General features: G+C 43.4%; 1 protein-coding gene across 1 annotated transcript; it reads right to left on the reverse strand.

Moving 5' to 3' along the window:
* Nucleotides 1-1,041: 1,041 nt before the first annotated feature.
* Nucleotides 1,042-17,510, reverse strand: pths (probable ATP-dependent RNA helicase DDX47). Its single transcript, XM_075701129.1, has 11 exons — nucleotides 17,379-17,510; nucleotides 17,107-17,200; nucleotides 16,172-16,360; nucleotides 15,304-15,375; nucleotides 13,433-13,623; nucleotides 11,161-11,277; nucleotides 10,368-10,514; nucleotides 10,039-10,115; nucleotides 8,684-8,815; nucleotides 3,213-3,342; nucleotides 1,042-1,236 (listed from the first exon to the last, which is right to left on the reverse strand). The coding sequence occupies exons 1-11, from the start codon at nucleotides 17,466-17,468 to the stop codon at nucleotides 1,078-1,080; spliced, it is 1,398 nt and encodes a 465-aa protein (XP_075557244.1). The 5' UTR covers nucleotides 17,469-17,510; the 3' UTR covers nucleotides 1,042-1,077.
* Between the last annotated feature and the right edge of the window lie 4,531 nt (nucleotides 17,511-22,041).

Below are 22,041 nucleotides of genomic sequence, written 5' to 3' on the forward strand. Positions count from 1 at the left end.
CCCTCAGTGGAGTTGAGGAAGAGCTTTGAGTCAAGGCTTGTTAGCAAATATGATGGTAAGTCAATCACTAAGAAGAAAATGAAGGAATACTTTTTACCAGAATGCAAAACCAGTGGAAAAAGAAATTCAGTTCCCTTTGTATTGTATGTAGCATCCTATTTTCACTTTATTTACAGTCAGTAGGACCTGGTTCATTCTGGTGTTGCTGGCAAAAGTGTTGCCCTAGTAAAAGACCTATAGGAGACATGATTTCCCGCGTGCACTTAAAGAACCTTTGCCCTTTCGTATACTTTTTTCTTTTTGCCAAGTACCATACTAGCATTACCATGATGCATCTTTTTCTGCAATGTTCAGCCTAAAAGTGTGCCTTGCACTATTTTTGGCACCATGCTACAAACAATGTTGCATTCCTTCGTAACATTTCAGTGATTTGCTCTTGTTTTTTGATATCAGATGCTCAAGCCAGTGAATATACTTATCCTGACATTCACACAACTGTGGAACACAACCCCATCCAACGATTCATGTATACACAAATTGTCTTATCTTGCATGCTTCAATATTACGTCCCTTGACCCTAATGTATAGGGTAATGTAGGCATTTGTACAAATAAACAGATTTTGACGAAACAACCAGTAATGACAGAGTTCATTTAAATGCCATTACCATTCAGCCTTTACAGTTCCAATCCAAGTATTATATACCAACTAGACTGCATTTCATATGAATAAGCTGACCAGTTGTTAAGGTTTTGGGGTGTGTTCACAGAAACTCCAATTTAGCAAAACCTGTTTTCGCAAAGTTTATGAGACAACAAATACGATTTCATGAGAAGTAGATAAAGACACATTTCTTTTTTACAGTAGCCGTTAATTCTACATATGAATATTTCAACCAGTCAGCCTCACAACAAATAATCAAGCCTTACACTAGAACATTCTTTATCTGATGGACAGAACACCCATCCCCTGTCTACACATTCCTATTTCTTGTAAACACAAAAAGACACTATGACCACCATTACTTAAGGCAAACTGAGAGATTGTTATTTTAGTTCTAGTTATTTATTATGCCAGTTATTTCTTTCGTTTCTTGAAGCCGCCTGTGTTTTTCTTGTTCTTCTTGCCAATGCGATCATGAACACCAAGTGCCTGTTCTGTGTCATCCGCGTCGTCATCATCATCTGCTTTCCTCTTTCTGCCACCTTTCTTCTTGTCCTCCTGCTCCTTGAGCTCCTATGAAAGTGCAAGATGTTCGTGGAATCAAAAGTCAATCCAATTGAAGTTAAGAGGTCTGTTAGCAACAAATATAACATATAATGTTGGCAACCTCCCTAGCAAGGAAGCTATCTATATTTAAAAAGAAAACAGAAGGTCACCTTTAAAATAATAGCAAGCTATAACTTAAGCTCGACTGAAAGTGAATTCTCACAGTGAGAGAGACAATTGCGCCATCCATTCCAGGAAGGTGAAGTGCCTGCTGCAGAGAAAGGATGCTAAGAGCAGCTTTAGGATCCTGGCAGTAGGTAGAGCCACAGTTACAAATACAGGGTTGGTATGATATACAGATTCCTTTTGCTCGATTCAATTGCTTTAGTATTATCAACTGCTTACAACCGATCGATCACAGTAGTAATGTGAGCGGAGCACCACTCAGACCACCAATGAAGCACAAAAAGGAATAGGATTAGAATACCTTCATTATATCATATCAGCCCTGATTTCCTAACTGCCACAGTTGCAAGACATCTATCTTGTCTAGATCCTTACCAGCATAACCACATTAACATGCTCGAATCCATGTAGAGCCACACAGTACGATTTATTTTTTGTGGTGATACATACTCCTCTGGCTCACTGAAACTGAGATCACAAGCCAACTTCTCCTGCCTGGCATCATGCCGTCAAGTCACCCATCTTTCTCTCTCCCACAAGTTCTTTCACACATCGCCTCGAACAGATATCAATGTATACCAGTCCACTGCCACTCAAGCTGCACCAACCACAACAGAACCGTATAGCCCCCTCAGGCCTGTACTGTTTCCCATGCTTTGTCATTGATCATACATACATCAAAGGACTAGGATAACCTTACCACCAACGCCGTACTTCAATCAAACCCAACCCACTTCATACGCATTATTGAACTAATGTGTGAAAACAGCCCAAGCCTCGTGTAAAACCCTTCCTCGGGGGCTTTTAAGACACTAGAAATATAAATAAATCAATGCAGTCAAACCTCATTATAATGAAGTCATATCCGACAAAAAAACGCCTTCGTTATATCCGATATTCATTATAAGCATACATTCACTACATGCCGATATCGACAAGAAACATTTTGAATTTAGTTCGGTAGATACAATATGTCGCTATATAGAGTTTCAGTTGTGCTTCTGATATATTTTCGTAAAAAAAAACTAGTTCTGCATCTAAGCATAGTAATAAACAAAACACAGGGCGAGACACTAAACTTTGAGCACCAGTGAGCCAGTGGTTTATTACTGGAAGAGACATTTGCACCAAAGTTTCTGTGATGCGACATTGACTGCCGGTGATAAGCTGTCTTGTTGCAGTAAAAGTACATTTCACAAAGACCTACTAACAGGCATTTCACAAAGATCTAACAGGCTAGACTGGGCAAAGCTAGTAACAATGGTATTTTACACCATCAGTTGACAGAACAACGAAAGAAGCAAAAAGCACAAAGGTAATGCTACCTTTTTTGAAATAAAGTCATTCTGACAGCCTTGTTATATAGCACACTTTCCTTCTTTTTTTTCAGCCAATAGTGGAATGTCCAATGCAAAAAATTTCATGCGATTCTATCACTTGCTTTAATGTTGAGATCAACGATATTCCACACAATAAGTAGAATTCCTACTAGGTAACAACAGGACTTATCTATTTCAATTAATAGCGAACACAGTGTTTGTGCTAGAACAGCAGATTTGGTTTGCTGGTTTTCCATACTGGTGTTAACAGGGCAACGGGGACATTAGACGAGAAGACAACACCACGAGCGCTGTGGTTGTGGTGTTGTCTTCTCGTCTCGTGTCCCCGTCTAATTGCGCTGTCAACACCAAGAGTGTTTGTGCGCGTACCTTCAACAGCCTTTCAATGCTACATTCAGCCTAAGTTACAAGTTGTACTGTAGTCTCCACATGTGAGCTTTGCCAAATGAGGTCTCTATATGAACAGTTCTGACTCACCATCTTGGCAAACCGCTGTGCTTCAGTGACTCGCTCCACGAGCGCCATCACTTCTTCCTCAACTGTCTCATACAGGGGTAGCTTCTTGCCAATCAGGTGCTCAATGCGCTGGTACAGCTCCACATCGTACCTTGACAATGCAAAAACAGTCCCTTGGCAAGATGTCACTCAAATCTCTCAACAAACACTAATCATGGAGACTGCTCTCGTAAAGCATTTTGATTATGCTGTGGTACAAATATTCACAACTTATTGACTAATTACCCCTTGAACTGCTATCGCATAGCATCCCAGTAACCTCAGCCAGTAAAACAACTGGCATAGAAAATCTGTGGTGGCTGATTCAATAGCCAGGCTGGGACAGATTTTTCTTAGAATGTGAAGCTTACTACATCAGGAACCTGCATGGGTTTCTTTTGAAGTTTCATGCCATTTCAGAGTTCGTTCCTGCCTTGCCCTCCTTAACTTAACGTTTCCACAAGACATGCAGCAGAGTCCAAGGGAACACATCCAGTAATAAAGCCAATATGACTGGAACATTTTTTTTTCACCTTTATAAGAAGCGGCTGATATGATCCATCAGATATACATTTACAAATAAAAACACCCGTCTACAGGCTTTTATGCCCTGTATCAGAGACATCAATGGCATAATATTCTAAGTGCATGTTCTCTTTAACAGTGGACTGTACCGTACATATACAGTCGACATCACCCTTGTGTGGAGTGCGAGAACGGCAGCCTCCGGCGCGCTCCTGAGGCAGCCAGCGACGTCTAATGGTAGCTGCTGGGCACGTTTGGGCTCAGCAACTACTGTTAGACATTGATGGCTGGCTTCTGAGTGCACTGGCAGCAGCAACTCCGGCGCTCTACACAAGCGTTATGCCAACTGTACATCTGGCTCGAGGTTTAATACTAGACAATTCAAAAGGTGTCACAATTTCAAATGTCCTCACTCCAGTTTAGGAACTAGTACGAGGAAATTTCACTAGTCATAAGGTGTGAGCGGGTAGAGCAACAGAAGCGAATTCAGTTAAGCTAGCAGGTTTTTCTAATGTGATATGGAACATATACTAATCAACGCTTATAAGTGTGACTTCAGACATTGCTCACAAATACTTGCTAAGCAGCTCTCCTGTATTGAGAATGAGCAATGAGAACTGAAATTACATCATCCAAAGAACTGCATCAAAATTCCAAAGAACTGCATCAGAACCTTCTATGCAAAACAACCATGCGAGTTGATGAGTCGTGACAGCAAGAGTGAGGCTATAAAGCAGTATTGGAAATACAAAAAAGCTAAGAATCGACCTTCGGAAAGTGCCTAAAAACAATACGGCTAGACAGATAAGGCATGACCTTGTAGCATACAGAAAACCACAGAATTTTTGTAACCTGCCCCGTTTCTTTTACTTTATCGATTTAAGTGCTAAAGTTACGAAAGCAAATAAGGTGCTCCCTTTCTTAATGGTGACCCCGTACACTGATTTTGAATTCTCACCTTGCAAGCACAAAGTGTTTATTTTGCTGGAGCTCGTGCATATTACTATTTTTATCAGCATAAGAACATAAAGCACCCTACAACAGCATATGAAGTCTCAATATTATTATCAGTTTTGCAGAAGGCTGCCATAAATGGAATAGGAAAAGAGAAAATTCTGAATGTTTTACATACACAACTTGTAGATAACATACACAATTGCGCTGACGATTGCACAGTAGTGTGCTGGCTTATGGATACAGGGTTTGTCCGTAACTTAAGGAGACTGATTCTGGTAAAAAAATTTAATAATCCAATCAGTACATATTATTAAGATTCTTCAAGATAGTCTGCTTGCGTGTAGATACACCACTGCCAATGTGATTCCCACGCTGCAAAGGCTCAATGGAAGTCAGGTGCCTTAACCTCTTTCAGATACTGACAGCCGGCTGGGTGGTGTGAAGATTATTGAAACGGTGGCCTTTCAGGCTTTTCTTGAGCTTTGGAAACAGGAAAAAGTCTGCTGGGCTCACATCGGGGCTGTACGGTGGCTGCGGCAAGGTTGCAAGCCCTATCCGGGCCAGGTAGGCGATCACAATGAAGGCGGTGTGGGCTGGAGCATTGTCGTGCTGGAGCTTCCAGCGATCAGCAATCTCCGGTCGTTTCCGTTTCACAGCTATGTGAAGGCGCTCAAGGACTTCTCTGTAGAACACGGCATTGACGGTTCATCTCAGAGGTAAAAATTCTTTGTGGACCACCCCACGCTTGCGAAAAAAGACAATGAACACTGTCCTTACTTTGTACTTTCACATTCTCGCTTTCTTGCAGCGCGGGAAGTTCGTGGTGCCCCACTCCAATGTTTGGTGCTTGGTTTCGGGGTCGTAATGGAACACCCATGATTCATCGCCTGTTATTATGCAGTCTAAGAAGTCCCATTCACTTTCTAACTGCACCAACATCTCATGGGAAACGTCAACTTGTCGTTTTTGTTCATCGCTCAACACTTTTGGCACCAATTTCATCAAACAAACCTTCTGCATCTTCAAATTTTTAGAAACAATGTTGTGAACCGTTGTTTTGCACATGTTGAGATCTTCAACAATTACTGTGATACTAAAACGAGTCGGAGTCCAAGAGATATTTTACTTTGGCCACATTTTCGTTCAAACCACTCGTTCAAGGGCATCCAGATCGCTCAATGTTTCAACAGTATTCCGTCTGTGCTTGAACTACCTGAACCACGAGAAAACTTGGGCCCTTGACAGGGCATTGTCCTTGTCAAGGGACCAAGGCAAGCGTCTCGGAAGCAGTTTTGCTCAGGTGAAAGCAAAATTTAATTATGTACTGCTACTCCAGCGAACGCTCCATTTTCTACATTTTCTGCCGTGACAAAACCTCAAAAACCGCTTTTGCGCCACTTCAGATCCTCACTGCATCAGAGCCCGGACGCAACTGCTGCCCAGTGCGTTACTTCGCGGAGAACCCCCACCACAAACCCCGCCTCCGGGGAGCGCGCTACTGGCGAATGCAGTGCCGCGGAGCAGGCAGTCTCATTAATTTACGGACAAACCCTGTTAATGCAGAACTCATAATTGAATGAGCAAAGCATGGTACTCTGCTCATACTTCAAGGATGAGCACCGATAACCACTTTATGAGAGCTTCTCGACCTGAATTCTCCACTTTGTGCTGCTTGGTTGGCCATTAAGCACAATAAGGGAATTGCCCGCACATTACGTGTATAAACTAAAGCACAGATCAGGCACGACACTGCTGAAACAACCACAGTGTGAAATCTATGCACTGCAGGGCTGACACCAGGTTTGAAGTCCGCAGATTCAGCAACATGCCAGCAGCTGTTTAGTCATTGATGGCCTTGCAAAGTCAGCTATAATGGGCAGCCAGATGGCTGGAAGAAAGCAGGCTATGCTGAAACTCAAATGTTCCTTTTTCCTAATTCATAAAAGACTGGCTTAAACCAGTTATCATTCACATAAAGGCCAAACTACATGTATGTGTGCCTGCACACGAGAGCTCGCGCCCACACACCTCATGCATGCGCAGATGGTTCAGCACAGATTGTACACGTCAAAGCGCAGCGCAAGCACAGATATCTAATATTTACGCACGCTAAAAAATACTGTTGTCCAACATGGCAGTATTCATGGCTCATGCTTCAACGTGAGTTTTCGTGATGGCTACGTTGTCACTCGTGTTGATCACCAGGAACTATTCAAATGAGCTTTCGCTTTCTCTAAACTAACCTGAAATGTTAGTTATGGGCGCATAGCGCATCCAGTTTCTGAGATCGTTCTGCGATTCTGGTGCCCGTAGGCCTAACGAGACACATACGCATAGCAACAACAGGATTATGGTGGGTAGAGGAGTAGGTGTGCCGACCGACCCACAGAGAAAACCATACATGACTGACTTGCCTGGAGCTTAGTTCACCCCTTCTCCGCATGACGCAAAAGTGGTACAAGGGTTCTCAGCGGTGCATGTCATCTGGTACTTGTGGCAGGCAGCACACAACAAATAAGGCCCGCAAAGTGAAAAACTGCCATCTGTAGCCATCAGTTTGTTCAATGAGGAGATACAGGTCTCTGTTATTACGTGTTTGCATGTTTCTAAGGTATGTTGAAGCTTCTATGACGAAAAGGTGAGCAGCATGGTTACCGGAAGCTCATCTCCGATGGAGAATAAGCAGATTCGGCACCAAATAGTGGCGGTGTTTTTGCTTGAGAGAAGATTAACAAGCACACTTACTTCTTCGCTCTAAATTGTATATCACAGATGCCTAAAGCAGCATTGTTCCAGCGCTGACAAGAGCAGCAGTGGACACCAGTTGTGGGTGAAGGACACTTTTAGGAACAGTTCCTCAAGCGCGATTCCACCCATGTTGTCGACTAAGAAATGTTTACCAAAGATACAGTAATTTGGTGTTTCCGCTCATGTCTAAAATATGATGCGCGAGAAAATAAGGAAGAACATTTTTAGGTATTGTGATCACATGTGATTACCACCGCGAAACCTTGGAGAGATCAGAGCAACAAGATGCTAATGAACCCTGTGCAAATTACGACGTCAACACTTCTGTGGCGGCGCTTGAAGAGCTTGTCAACGCGTAAGTGTTGCATCATGCTCAGTAACTGGATCTGGAAGTGGAAGGTTCCACAGCTGCTGCATTTCCTCGTTGAGCTAAATTAATTTTTACCATCACACTCAATAAAGCCTCTTTGTGTTTGCGTTCCCCTATGTTAAAGTCTTGAAGGGACGCCCACCAAAACGTCCCGCAAAGGTGCTTGCGTTTAACATACATAAGGCAGCAAACGCAATTCTAAAGCTGTCTTATCTTCTCCAAACAGGTATCGGTGCTCTGGCTGCATCACAAAAGTGTGAAACGACATCTACCAAGGCAAAAATGTGAGCCAAGTGAATGTGCGCTGGTGCACATCATGTAGGTTCAAACTGCAATTACTCTAGAGGCGCAGCAAACGCAAGGCGCACATACGTGTATTTTGGCCTTAAATGGTCAATAACAATGTTCTAAATGTTTCCACTGGGCAATTAGGGGCACTTCAGTGAAGGAATACAGATTCATTTTTACCATATCACTGCTGGGCTAATTTGTTATTACTTGCTACAGTGTAAAAGATGAGAAATTATTTGACAATTTCCTGTCTTGCCATTTCTTTGTATCATTTTGTGCCCTCTACAGCATATAATTTTTACCTCCCGTGGACCTTGAGCATGCATTTAAATCTAGGCACATGGGCATTTTTTTAGCCCTACAGTACCATCAACCAAGAATGACCAATTAACATAAATAACATAGCTAAACCTAGCATCCGCTAAACACAGAAAAACAGGCAGTGAGAACTATATCTTCAAATGTGGCTGGCCTACTCTGAATGTGCCCACTTTTTGCACTCACAATAAGCAAGCGCTGATGGCTGCACGCCACAGTTTACAGACACAGGTTGAGAACTCACTGAGTCACAAAAGTGATGGCCTTCCCAGAACGACCTGCCCGAGCCGTTCGTCCGACCCGATGGATGTAGTCCTTGGAGTGTGATGGGATGTCAAAGTTTACCACACAGTCCACGTGTGGGATGTCCAAGCCTCTGCAAATGTGCCACTGGGTCACAATTCTCCCTCTGCCTAGGCACCCTGTTTTACAAATCTACAAGCAACCCTAACTACTGCAGCAGCCACATATTTTCTTTCGCACCACCACAATGCCACGTAAAAAAGAAAATTTGAACAGCAGCTAAAGTTATATCAAAAACAGTGAGGAAAGGAACTCGGAAGTTCTGTAGGGATTGTGACACTAAACAGAACAGAGCATCACGACAGGAACACACATCACAAAGTGCCGATCTGTCTGCTTTGGTTTACCGTCACAAGTCATGTTGAACCAACTAGCCCAGCATCGCAAGTTTCTGTTATTTAGGGAACCTAATATGTAGTTAACAAATAAATAATTTTGCTCATCATTCACTGAACTGATTCTTATTAGTCTTTAGTAGCATTTGAAAGGAGAACATTTAAACGTACCAAATGTTGGGAGTGGATATCTGGCTCAGGTCTTTCAACAGATTGCTAAAGATTAGAACATTTTAATTTTAAATGAAGGAGCATCAACTTTACAACTCTCTTGCACCAAAATAAATACAATTACGATATTGTGAACTACCTCATTTAAGATGTTCAAGACAGACAATGTTAATATTAGTATATAACACTCTGAAATATGCCACTAACTGCAAATAGGACCCTTTCAAAACTGATGCAAACAGCCTAACAATTTAACCTAATCTTTGAAGTAATACACATTTGTTCCCCCTTAAGAAACACTGGTAGATATATTTTACAGAATTGTGGTAGCTCTTTCAGTTGTGGAGTTATGAAGTTATAAACTTGGCGCTTTAACTTCTGTTTTTTATGTTTACTGATTCCACTTCCAAAAGTTAGTAGAACTTAGCATTCTCTTCCAAGCAAAACAAATTTCACAACTGTTTTAACAATCGTATAAATCACAGTACATGTTTACACATACTAAATCTCAACAAGAAAGTTAGTTGGCCATGAGCTAAGCCTTTCTCTTTACATAATATAGCTACCACATAAATCTGCTGGAAAGCTTGAATGAAGGGCTCAAACATATGGCAAAGCACTCCTTATGTCTCAGATCTGGTTCTTTCAAACCATTTTGCTCTCTCACAGTGTTACACAGCACATTTCAGTAACACTGTAAGCCAGCCTCTCCCGTTATTTAGCACAGTTTAATTTCTAATCACAGTGAAGTGTCTACAATGTGCAACTACAACGATCGAAAAGAACAAACCTGCTTGCAACGTCAGTAGCAATCAGTATAGACCTGTTTTTCGACTTGAACTTTGTAAGGGAACCCAGACGCTTGGCCTAGTTTGGAAGTAAACAAATGCAAAGAAATGTTAACACATATTTGAATTCTGCAAATACAAATCTGCAAGAGCAAAACACAGTCCACTGCAGTGAATCAGAGTGGATATTTTGACAAGCAACAAGAACATTCCAATCTCTTGAACAATCTCGCGTCTTGAACCTGCGTCTTGGTGGAAGGTCAAGAGAAAGTGATTGAACACATAAAGAGCCAATCGAAAATGATCAGCAGAGACATGTGACGTGACTGACCTGTCCCATTTGTCCGTGGAGCGGGATGGCGGTGAAGCCCAAGTTTCGCAGCAGCAGCGCCGTGCGCTGAGTGTTGCTACAGGTGCTGCAGAACACCATGAATGAGTTCCCGGCCAGTTCGTTGAGGAGGTGGACGAGATACACATCCTGCGCACATCGCATACCTCTGAGGGCTTCCTTTATCAGCTAGCATCTTATGTCAAATGCACTAGCATTTATAACAGCAATATTCCAGCAAGTTTTCTTTCAGGCCACATTCGCAACAGTCAGCAACAGCAGCACAAGCAATGACGTCACCAGCAGCAGTGCCAGAAGTAATACCTAGTTAGTAAAAAGCATTCAGCTTCGGCAGCCACTGCTGGGAGCCATTGCTGGGAGCCATTGATGAGAACACAAAATATTTAGGTACTGTATTTTGTTTACATGAGTTTTTCAAAAGCCTTACTCACTAAATAGCCGTATTTTCTGATGATATGGCATTTTGTGGCACATGGGGTAGGTAGCTGCATTTTTTTGAAGCAATATGAATTGTATGAAAGTAAGGCTCACTTTGTATAATTTCTAGCAGATGTTTTTAGCAGAATTCGAACTTCTGTTTTTGTGTGTGGCAGAGTTAGAAATTCAAATTTGTTGCATCGATTTCTCTCAAAATTTTCAATTTTTGCATATTACTTTAGAAATAAGTGGCCACCAACAGTCACTACAACATAGGTTCCTTTCAATGCAAGCAGTTTCACCTGAATTTCAGCAGGACGAGTATAAGCTAAGGCTTCCTCCGAGGATGAAATCCTACCTTGAACTTTGCTGGTATGAAAAGGTAGTACTGCATCAACTTCTCCACAGTCTGGTACTTGGATGAGACCTCAACCTTGACTGGGTCACGCAACGACGCACGCTGCAGCTTTTGGACCTGCAATGTCGCAAGGTTACACATTAGTGTTAATGGAATGTAGTCACAACCAAGTGCGACAAAAAAAAAAAAGAAAAAGAACGTATGTGCTCGAACACACACGAGTACTTGGCACCACAGTGGCACCGGCTCTGCTTTGGCAAACACAAAGTTACAGAGAATTTAAATAAAGCATGCACTTGCCAAATTAAATTAAGATCCGGGAACCATATCCTGTAACATAATTAAGATCCAGGAACCATATCCTGTAACATTCTTTTAATTATATTTTCCCCTAATCATTGACTTGCATGAAGCTATGCCTCTGCTATCATTGTGATTGGGCACTCATTAGTATGGGTGATGAGAAACTATTATCATCAGGTGAAATGAATCCCTACACAATATGTCCCCATACTCCAATGTATCATGGCTAATATGGAACTGTTGTATAAGTACAGATGGATCCAAAAGTGTAAAAAATCTGAATTTTATTTTTAGTAGATACAGTTGAACCCACTTATAATGAAACCGGTTTTAACAATACATCGGCTGTAACAATGAAAAGCTGCTGCACCGTCAACTTTTGTATGTTTTCTATGGGGAAATAACCCGCTTACTACAATGTCCCCATACTGCATTATCGGTTATAATGATGAAGTCTGGCTGCTGGGTGTCCATGCCGAAAGGTAATAAAATGCAAAATCTTTGAAAAAGAAAAAGAAAACAAAAAGAAAGTAAAATGTGAGCCACAGCGCGATCGCCCGCCACCCCAACCACCGCAATGTGCTTCTCTCCATGAGAAATGCATGCCAGGCTCACACACATCTTACACGTCACCCTTCCACCTCTCCAAACACGAATAGGCGGCGCCCATAGCTCTGCGCCGTGCAACCCTCTGGAACATGAATGGACCACGGCAACTGCGCCGACAACGCTGCTGGCGCTGCTCCCAGATTGCTCACTTGGCCCTCACAGTTGGTTCTTTATTCTCTGGCCCTCACTCTGCGCTATTCAGCTAACGGATTAAGTCACTCGTGCTTGTCTTTCTTTGTTCGTTGCGTCAAACTCGTTCCTGGCCACTTTGTTTCTCAGCCTCACTTGACTTGCCACCGAAACGGAAGCTGGCTCAAAAACGGAAGACGGATCTTCCACCTAAACGGAAGACGGATCAATGCATGACATTGCTGGTGAAAAGAAAGCACACTGCTATAGATTTGGAAACAAAGTGCTTCTAAGTGATGAGGCGACTGTCGCAAATGTTCTTGCATTGGACAGCGACAGCGACGGCCACGACGGCAGCGCTGATGCGGTAGGGCAGGCTGCCTCAGCATTCTTCCAGCGAGAGGTCCTGTAGACGATTCAGTCCCTCGTGGGCTTGTTCTTACAAAGGACCTTCTGCTTTACTACGTGGAGAACCTGAATGCCTTGGGGAAGGATGTCGGCAAGCTTCACTTAAAGCAAGCAAGGCTGACAGACATGCAGTTTTCTAGTGCAAGCCAGTGGGAAGTACGTTCCAAGATGCTTGTGGCGATCTCGCTCCAGAGTTTCTTCTGGATTCTCAAGCTGAGATGCTGCCGCAGCAACTTTCCTGCATTTTTTAAAAGGCACCATTTGGGGCCACCAAAGCGATGCCTCGGGGGAGCTCGTATGTCACTTGCCACCCATAACCCCTCTTTGCAGTTATAGCAGTGCCATTCATGAACGCCGACAGCCGTGGCTTGTTAACAACACATGATAGGAGCGCGCAGGAAGCAGAGTTAAACAGTTAAATGAGTCAACACAATCAGAAGCCGGATGGAGGAAGGTGGTGGGGAGAACTGACATCCCGGCCATTATAGTTTTCTTGGAAAAGCTACGCCACCCCAATTTTGATTTTTTTATGCAACTAGATTATAAAAATTATCGGTTATAACAATGAAATTTTCGTGGCACTTGAATATTGTTATAAGTGGGTCTGACTACATTAAACATTTATTTTAATATATACAGCAATGACAAAGCCAGGATTATCTACTATAATTATTGATGGATTTGTTGTTCACTACATCGACCTTAGCATGATAATAAAATGACAATTTCATTTAGGACTAAGAGATATACAAGGAGTGTTGCAGTGTTGCCATAATGACGTCCTGCTGTAAAGACTAGCCATCCGCATCAGCTTTGGCCTGACCTTCTTGGTCATGGTTGCCGAGTACAGGTAGGTGCGCCTCTCACGTGGGATCACTCGCAGGATCTTGTCAACCTCTTCCTCGAAGTCCATGTTGAGGATGCGGTCAGCCTCATCCATCACCAAGTACTTGAGAGACTTCAGGCTGAAGCCCTTAGTGTTTTCCAGGTGGTCTACCAAGCGACCAGGGGTAGCTGGGTGCAAGGAGCCAAATGAAACAAATCTTTAGTAAGATAAGGCTTCACCAAATTCTCACAGAAAAGGACAGTTAAGTAGTGTATGGCTGGTTCTCAGTGCTTAATTAAACAAAACCCACAGGATCAAAAACATAGACACGGCACTGTATTCCAACTAATCTCAAAAGAATGGTGCATATCGAACAGCAAGCCCATGTTCCTGTGCCTCCTTGGATTAATAAGGAGCAGCTATGGTTATGAATTGACACCCAGGCCCTGAAACCATGTGCAAATTCATTTTACTTTTCCCCCTTTTTTCTGTTGTTCATTTAGTTTTTTAATGACACTTAATAACTCAATCAACACACCTTTGTTGAATGTGTGCCAATGTTCAGAAACATGGACACACACATACATATATACATGCACGAACTTATTGAGACAAACAAAGCCACCAATCAACCAAATGAAAGAACATGAGCTGTAACAAATGTTGAAGAACAGTAAAACCAACATAACCTAACACATCCTTCGTGTGAATGTGACATGAATACAAGCACTTCATTTATCAGGAGGACATAAGCCCCACTCACGCATATTTAAACCAAATGCCTGCCTGCTGTGAATTCGCAATTCCAATTTGCCTAAATCAGTACCTTGTTGAGTATTTTTACCAAACACAGGCAAAGAGGGCTGCAAGTGCCTTGAGGATTTCTACATCACATCAAATAGAGAAAGCTGTCTACAGCCTAAGACAAAAAATATAACATAAAGGAAATAATTTGCTTTAAGTTTTAGAAAGTTGAGACATGATTATGAGCAAGGCTCTTGTTGCAGAAGATAAAACATCTTTTTGCTTCTGCTTTGTTTCATGTATGATGAGGCTTGATGTTCCCAAGTGACACAAAGGCCATCAGACGTTGTAGGGGGGACTCTAGATTAATTTTTACCAGCTGAAGTCCTTTAATGTGTGACTAAAGCTTCGTACATGAGAATTTCCACATATTTGCACCTACTGGAATGAAGTCATTGTTGGCACCGCCGGCTTTATCTGTGTCATGGTTATTCCAAGTAAGACATGCTTCCATCAAACCCTAAACTTTATGTTCACATTAGTGTTGATAATCAACTCTGAAGGATAAACATGAAACCAAAGCTGTGTTCCTCTTATTCACAGCCATTCTACTGTTATGACCACCCTTTTGTAGTTATTAAAAGCAATTAATATTTTCAATTTTAAATACAGATGTACTTTGCAGGACTTGAAAAATACAAATATGTATGCCAATAGAGTGGGCCAGCCCCACTGAGGCAGTCACTAGCATAGAGAACATGGAATAGTGAAACCAAGAAACACTATTTCCGATAGTGCAATAGTTAGAGCCAGATGGCAGTTCAGGCTAATCAACTGCTGTAACTTTCAACAGCAATAATAAAATAACACATAGCAGAATGCATGCAATTTACAAAGTGGCAAAAAAGCAGCTTAGCAGAAAGTAACTGAATGAGAAGAAATGTAGCGAAAAATACGCCTACAGAAAGGAACTAAATATTTTGTAAATAAAAAAATTGACGAGTATCACTACTGAAACATAACAAAGGAAAAATGGTGCCGTATCATTTTTACACTTTATTTTTCAGTACTAAGCACGAAAGCAAATGAGGAAAAACAATAAAGAAGGTAGGCAGTGGACGCACCTATTATGATGTGGGGCTTCTTGGCAAGTGTCAGTGCCTGGGTCATCATGTCTATGCCACCCACAATCACAGCTGCAAAGTAGTTAAAAAAGTTTAAAAGCAATTGGTTGCCCCACAGAAAGCATGAAAAAATACTCTTCTAGGAAATCTAAACTGCCACAACAGATGATGACAAATAATGAGGAAAAGCAAGTAAAAAATGATGCATCGTCAAGAAAACTGCTTGGTCTGCCCACAATCAAAGTTCGAAGCCTGCTTGCAAAGTGATATTGCAGCAGAAGTTGACATTGACTTGAAGGCAACATAAATCCACAAGAAAACCTATATAGGTTTCTCTTGTTAAGCCAATGCCAATACAACATGAAGCTTCCTGCAATTTCATGAATCTTCCTCCATGTTTCATATTACCCCGGAACTCATTTGGCTGAATAGCAGTTAGGTTCATTGACCATATCCCACTGTTCGGTGCACCATTACGTTCGCATTTAAAAAAAATTTAATTATTAAATTATGGGGTTTTACGTACCAAAACCACTTTCTGATTATGAGGCACGCCGTAGTGGAGGACTCCGGAAATTTCGACCACCTGGGGTTCTTTAACGTGCACCTAAATCTAAGTACACGGGTGTTTTCGCATGTCGCCCCCATCGAAATGCAACCGCCGTGGCCGGGATTCTATCCCGCGACCTCGTGCTTAGCAGCCCAACACCATAGCCACTATGCAACAACGGCGGGTTACGTTTGCATTTTGCCTGCACATGAGTGTACCGAATGCTAATTAACACAAGGTGTGATAAACTCTGGGCTGACTACCCGCACAGTGTGCCCCCTTTCCAACACCCACTACAAGATATGATAAAATTCCCACCGCTCTTGACGCCAATGCTGGCGCCGAGGGCTTCAAACTGCTCCGAGATCTGGAAGGCCAGCTCCCGCGTGGGCGTCAGGACAAGGGCGAAGAGGCGCTGAGGCGTCTCCAGCAGCGCTTGTAGGATGGGAAGCGCAAAGGACCCCGTCTTGCCCGAGCCAGTCTCTGCCAGGCCGATGACATCGCGACCTGCAGTTGCCCGGAAGTGTTGTTGGTGCAAGCTTGCTTTCTTCTAGGAGCAGGAAACGAGCAAAACAATCCACACTTGCTTCCCTGTGGTACAGTCTGTATCATGACTACAACATTAGCCTTTTGCTTATGACTTTGCCACTCCATTGATCCTTTTCCTACACGCAAGGCGAGATTTAGAAAGATGACAGATGAAGTTAGAAAAAAATTATCTAATTGAGTTTAACGTCCACAAACTCCACAGTGGGTTATGGGGGACCCCGTGGCGATGGGCTCAGGATTAAATTTGGCCATCTGGAGTTCCTTAACGTGCACTTAGCATACACGAGCATTTTTTTTTTCATTTCAGTCCGATAGGAAAGCGGCCTTCGCGGCAGGGTATCGAACCTGCAACCTCGTGCTAAACCTCAGAACTCCGAAGCCACTGAGCTACTGCGGCAGGCAGGGTCGGAATACGGTAGACAATTGCCGCAGTAGTTATTCTGCCACTTTTACTCGGTTAAACATCATACACAAAAGTTAATTTCAGCTGTTTCTTTCATGTCTCCTGAATGAGGTAACGTTCGTGCAACAGTCGGTGCTACAGACCAGAAATAAATGGCAAGTCGAAAGCCCCCAATGTATTGTCATAATTACGAGTTCTAACTACCATTGCAACTGGAATATGTAACTGTGCAAACATAGTTGTAGTCTTGGTTGTAAACTAAACGGCCGTTCGCGAGGAAAGTACGACAGCAGGAACTTGCCTTGCAGTGCGAGAGGTATGGATTCTCGCTGTATTTTCGTGGGAGCTTTCCATTTCAGCTGTTCGCAAGCTTCACACAGTACATCGACGACACCCTGTAATGTTTTGAGAGAGAGAAAATATATAGGTGCCAAATGTGATACAGAATCAAAAGCTCACGGCGCATGTCGAAAGACTTGCACGAACATGCAACAAATTGCGCAGACAGCCAGACAAAAAGAAAGCTTAGGCTTCATAAAACACCTTCAAGAAAGGTGTTCTATTTCATCTTACCAGTGACTTGAACGTAATGTTTTCCTCGGGTTTGTCATCATTTTCAACTTTTGCATCCGTCGAATTTTCCAGCTCCGTGGGCGCCGCCATACTTGTTTAGAGAAGAGTGTATTCCATCGTTCAGTGGACCGAACGGCGCTGAGCCGCAGAGGCGCCGCTTGTGAAAAGATTGTGCGAGGGCGCTGCGAGCGAACTACGTTGGGGCGGAGACGCGCTTCGCGGCATATTCAACGTAATTTTGCTGCGGGCGCTGAGACCGATTGCGCGCATACGCTCTTTTAATAGTGCTTTATTTCAACTGAAACTTTATATTGACACCTTTTTTATACGTTTACATATTTTAGGCATGGGTTATACAACCTGACGTCTTCAATTTTGCTGTCGTTGTCAGGTGCGTCGTCTGCTAGCGAGTGCGCGTTCGTTGCGCGGACGCTGGAAGGCGCAGTTTTTCTCGCAGAAATTCTGCGCAGTAAATTTTTTTTTACGGTTTTACTTACTTTGGTGCGCCCGCAACTCTTGTCGGCCGGTACCAATTGTCATTTTAGCCAGGTGAACTGCTGTTTTTAACATTGTTTTCTAAAAGTAACACGTAATTTTTGCCATAGAAGCCGTCTATCTGCAAAATGAAGCTATGTAAGAAAATTGTATTGATATCGCGTCATTATACTCCCGCTTCTTGTTGGTGGACTATTGATCACGGACAATGATCAAAGAAAAGAATATTATAGTGAAATAAACCAGGTTTATTAACTGCGTGGCGAAGAGATGCAGGTCACCGATGCACTTCTAGGTAAATTAAGGGTACATATAGACATGTATATCCACGACATATATGTAAGCGAAAAATTATCAGATATTCTAAATGCACTGATTTAAAAAGTGAAAACTCTCGACCGGAATAAGCCTGTTTCATTTAAAAGCTGCGCCAGCCCCATGTGAAGCATTCGTCTTTCCGAGATAAGGAATTAAGTTAAACAACAGTGTCTCGAAGGTGAGGGGCTGATGCAAGTGAGGACTCTTTTATTCCCAGTAGTTGTAGTGCTGGAAAGTCGTGGCTGTTGCCAGAGGCGCACCAGTTCCTAAGAGAGTTAAAACACGGGTGCTTATCGTTTCTACTGGACAAGTTCCTAGCTGTCATTTATTATAAACGCCGCGTTTTGGGGCAGCATGTAAACCTGCTAACTCGATTCAGGCAAGGGAAACATTTTTTTGACAGTCTCATCATGTCTGCAGTCCATTAAATCTGGGTGCCTAATGTGGTAATACCCCCCCCCCCCCTATCTTCTTCAACGAACACAGCAGGTCTACAAACATCTGTACGTGTATGTGAGGCATGCCATTCCTTTAATTGCTTCATTATTGTCCTTATATTGGCGTAGCCAGGGATTTTCTTTCCCACGCAAGCCCTTTCCCATGGAAGAGAAAGTGTCAGGAGGCGGGTTCCGAAATAGCGACATGGATGAAAGGGACAGCTTGAATCTGAAAGCAAGGCAAGTGGTAGCGGCGGTCTGAAGGGGGAGGAGGGGGTTGTCATGTCAGCGTACCTAGAACTTAAATTCATCCAGTTTTCCCGCAGCCGCTTTTCCTTGCCTTCTCACGTCACCTTTTCCCTGTCCCCTCCCCTCCTCCCTTGTAGGAGAACTGCGAGCGAAGAGTGGCAAGTCTGTTTGTTATTCACTCGTTTCGAAGCTGCGTCGGCTGTACCAATTCTCTGCCTCCTCTCCCCCTCCTCTCTACCATCCTGTTACGGTAGCCACCATGATTCTGTCTAGCTTTCCTCTAGACTTCGGTTTAGTTAGAAAGGTAAGCGCTGCAATTTCTGCAGAGGTCTTGCGGGCGGTCACGGATAATCAAAGCTGTCGAGAGGCTAATGTGGCGATCGACGCCCAGGGAGTTCCAGAGGGCGTTGTGCACATTCGACGGGCTGCAATGGTTCAAACGAGTTTCTGGCATCTTATTTCTTCTCTGCCACGCTCCTTGCATATATTGCCACGTGCGTTTATTTCTGTTTTGTCGTTCGCGCGTGTTATCACTTTTCTGTCCACGCGCGGCGTCGCTGGACGTGTCTCGATCATGTCCCTTTCTGTCTGCCTGCGCGCCAGCCTTCTCGCCGTCACCGGGTAGGAGAAGGGCCTCGAAACAGAAATGCCGTTCAACAAACCGGTGAATTTTGAAGAGTGGGACAGTGAGTAACGGAAAAGAATGTTAACGGGGAGTGAAGTTATACATACAAGGAGGGGTGCGACGCGTATAAAAGGCGTCAAGAACGAAGTTGGCGGATAATTATGGACATAGGGAGCGCGTCTCCTCACTGCCCGATCAGTCAACACCAGACGGCCGTCGCCTAGCTGAGGCTCACCTACCACGTGGTAACACGTGCTGCTTGTCGCGGAGAGGTCATCCTAACTAAACGTCTCGGCAATCTTCGGAATGGACAGGTGTCAGGAGACACGACGCTTTCAAATCTCTCGGTGCTACGGGCCCTTATTTTACTGCGAACAACGGATGCCGTAATTTTCACAACGGCTCCTAAACAGGAAGCAGCCCTGCTTCCGACTGTCTGCCTCATCAGTGCCCGAGTGTGATCAAATAACAATGTGCGTCGCGTGATGACTACAATGCCATGATCGCAAGTTACTTCCAAACATCTCTTCAAACAAATCGGACAGCAGGTGACCAAAGTGAGTGAAGCTTGCGTCATACGATACTGTCGATCGAAGTTCTATAGCGCAAAGCTTCTTTCCCTTGTTTCTAAAACTAGAATGATATATAGCATGCCCACAACGCCGAAGGTGCGATTGAGTGATAGGAGACTTGCAAAATAGTGCCCGTCCTCTCCCGTACATAGCCGTGGTCGTGGCCGTACTTCTCACTAGAATGTCTAACTGGAAAACAACGCTGATATCCAATGTTACTTGGGCTGCAACAAGTCTGGCCTGCAAATGGACGATAGTGCGCTGTCTCGTTTCTGTATGGCTACGCTTTTAGCGCTGTTCGTTTTTCCAAGTCACATACCGCTAGGTCATCGACATACATTACATAAATGCATCAATTCGTAAACAAAATGTAAGGTATTTTTAATATCATCATTTTTAAAAATCGCGTAAGGATGATAGCATAATTTTGATGCGAAATGGCTGCAAAACGTCCGTCCTCGTTGTTAAAGCGTTGTTGTCCGGGGAGTGAAAGCAACCGTTTATAATGCAGAAGCTGCTTAGTTGAGCGGACATACAGGCGGGAACGGCATTACAGTTAGGTATGAAATATAAGATAAGCGTAACATGTTTTTCTCAGAAATCAGACATTGAGAATAATTTATTTTGTTTACTCAGATGTCAAAATGCGGAAACAGATTAGAACGCTCGCCGTGAACAACAGCGCGACGTCAAGGTTAAGTGTATAAGCAGGAAAAGTATCTGCGCTAAAAACAGCTGTGTTACCGACGGGCGGACACGTATAGTTCGTACACCCGAAGAACAACATGCGTACGATGAGCACCGGAGGGAACGGCAACGGGAATGTAAACGGCGGCGGCGCGAAACGACCACCGACCGATGAAGAACGTTCCAGCGATGCTGAACGAAAACGACAATCGCGTGCCCGAGCACCTCCGAACGAGCAACAACGCCAGACTCGCAACGCAAAAAATGACAACCATTCCACTCTGTGAAGATGGAATATGGCAACGAGAGCACTTTGCCTTTCGTTTGAGAGCTTTGACGGGCGTCAGCTTTCGCTGCCATTCCATCTTCACAGAGTGGAATGGTTGACACTTTTTTTTTAAGTTAAACAAATTCTGGCGTTTTACATCTCGCGATATGATTGAGACACCCTTTTCAGTTACCACCTGGGGTTCTTTAAAGTGTACCTAAACAAAAATACACGAGTGTTTTTCCATTTCGCTCCCATCTAATTCCGTGACCTGCTTTGAACCCGTGAGCTCGAGTTTAGCAGCGTAACGCCATATCCACTATGTAGCCACTAAACTACCGCGCCGATTTTTTTTTTTCGTTTTTTGTTGAGCATGGACTAGGCAAAAAATTTCACAATGCTTACGGGTGAAGGATTAGCATGTATAATGGCCATCTAAAACTGTTTTCTGCGCCCGAGGTCCGACTGCAATAAAAGAACCCGTACCCATTACTCCGCATTCTGTCGCGCGAGGAAGACGGAAACATGAATGGAATGTTTCACTGCAGTTTCCTTTTCTTTTTCTTTTTCTATAAGAATACCTGCCGCAAATGTGAGTGCAGGGTGCTGGGTGAGGCAGATATGTTTGTTTTGTTAGCAGCAAGAAGCAAGCTACTGATGGAAAACTATATGCGCAGATATATAGACGAGAGATACATGCTGCTTGAAGAACAAGAAAAATATTTGTTTTCCAAAGGGGACCGTACAACAACATATAAGAATGAGACCCGACACTGTGGCCGCAATGCACGCGCAATCACCGAGCGGCATAAAATAAAATTAAATGAAGAAGAGAAAGAATGTTATTCTATTTATAAGGCATAAATACCGTGTCATATGCAATAATAAACATCGTTTGAGCGGTTTGAAAGCATATACCAGAGCGCGAAGTAGTACGAATGACCCTTCCTAGAAGTATCGCCAGCAGTTTACAACGGCGCAACCTTGACGCGGCCCAATTCATTTCGATCGC

This window comes from Dermacentor variabilis, chromosome 8, assembly GCF_050947875.1.
Source record: "Dermacentor variabilis isolate Ectoservices chromosome 8, ASM5094787v1, whole genome shotgun sequence".
Lineage (NCBI taxonomy): Eukaryota > Metazoa > Arthropoda > Arachnida > Ixodida > Ixodidae > Dermacentor > Dermacentor variabilis.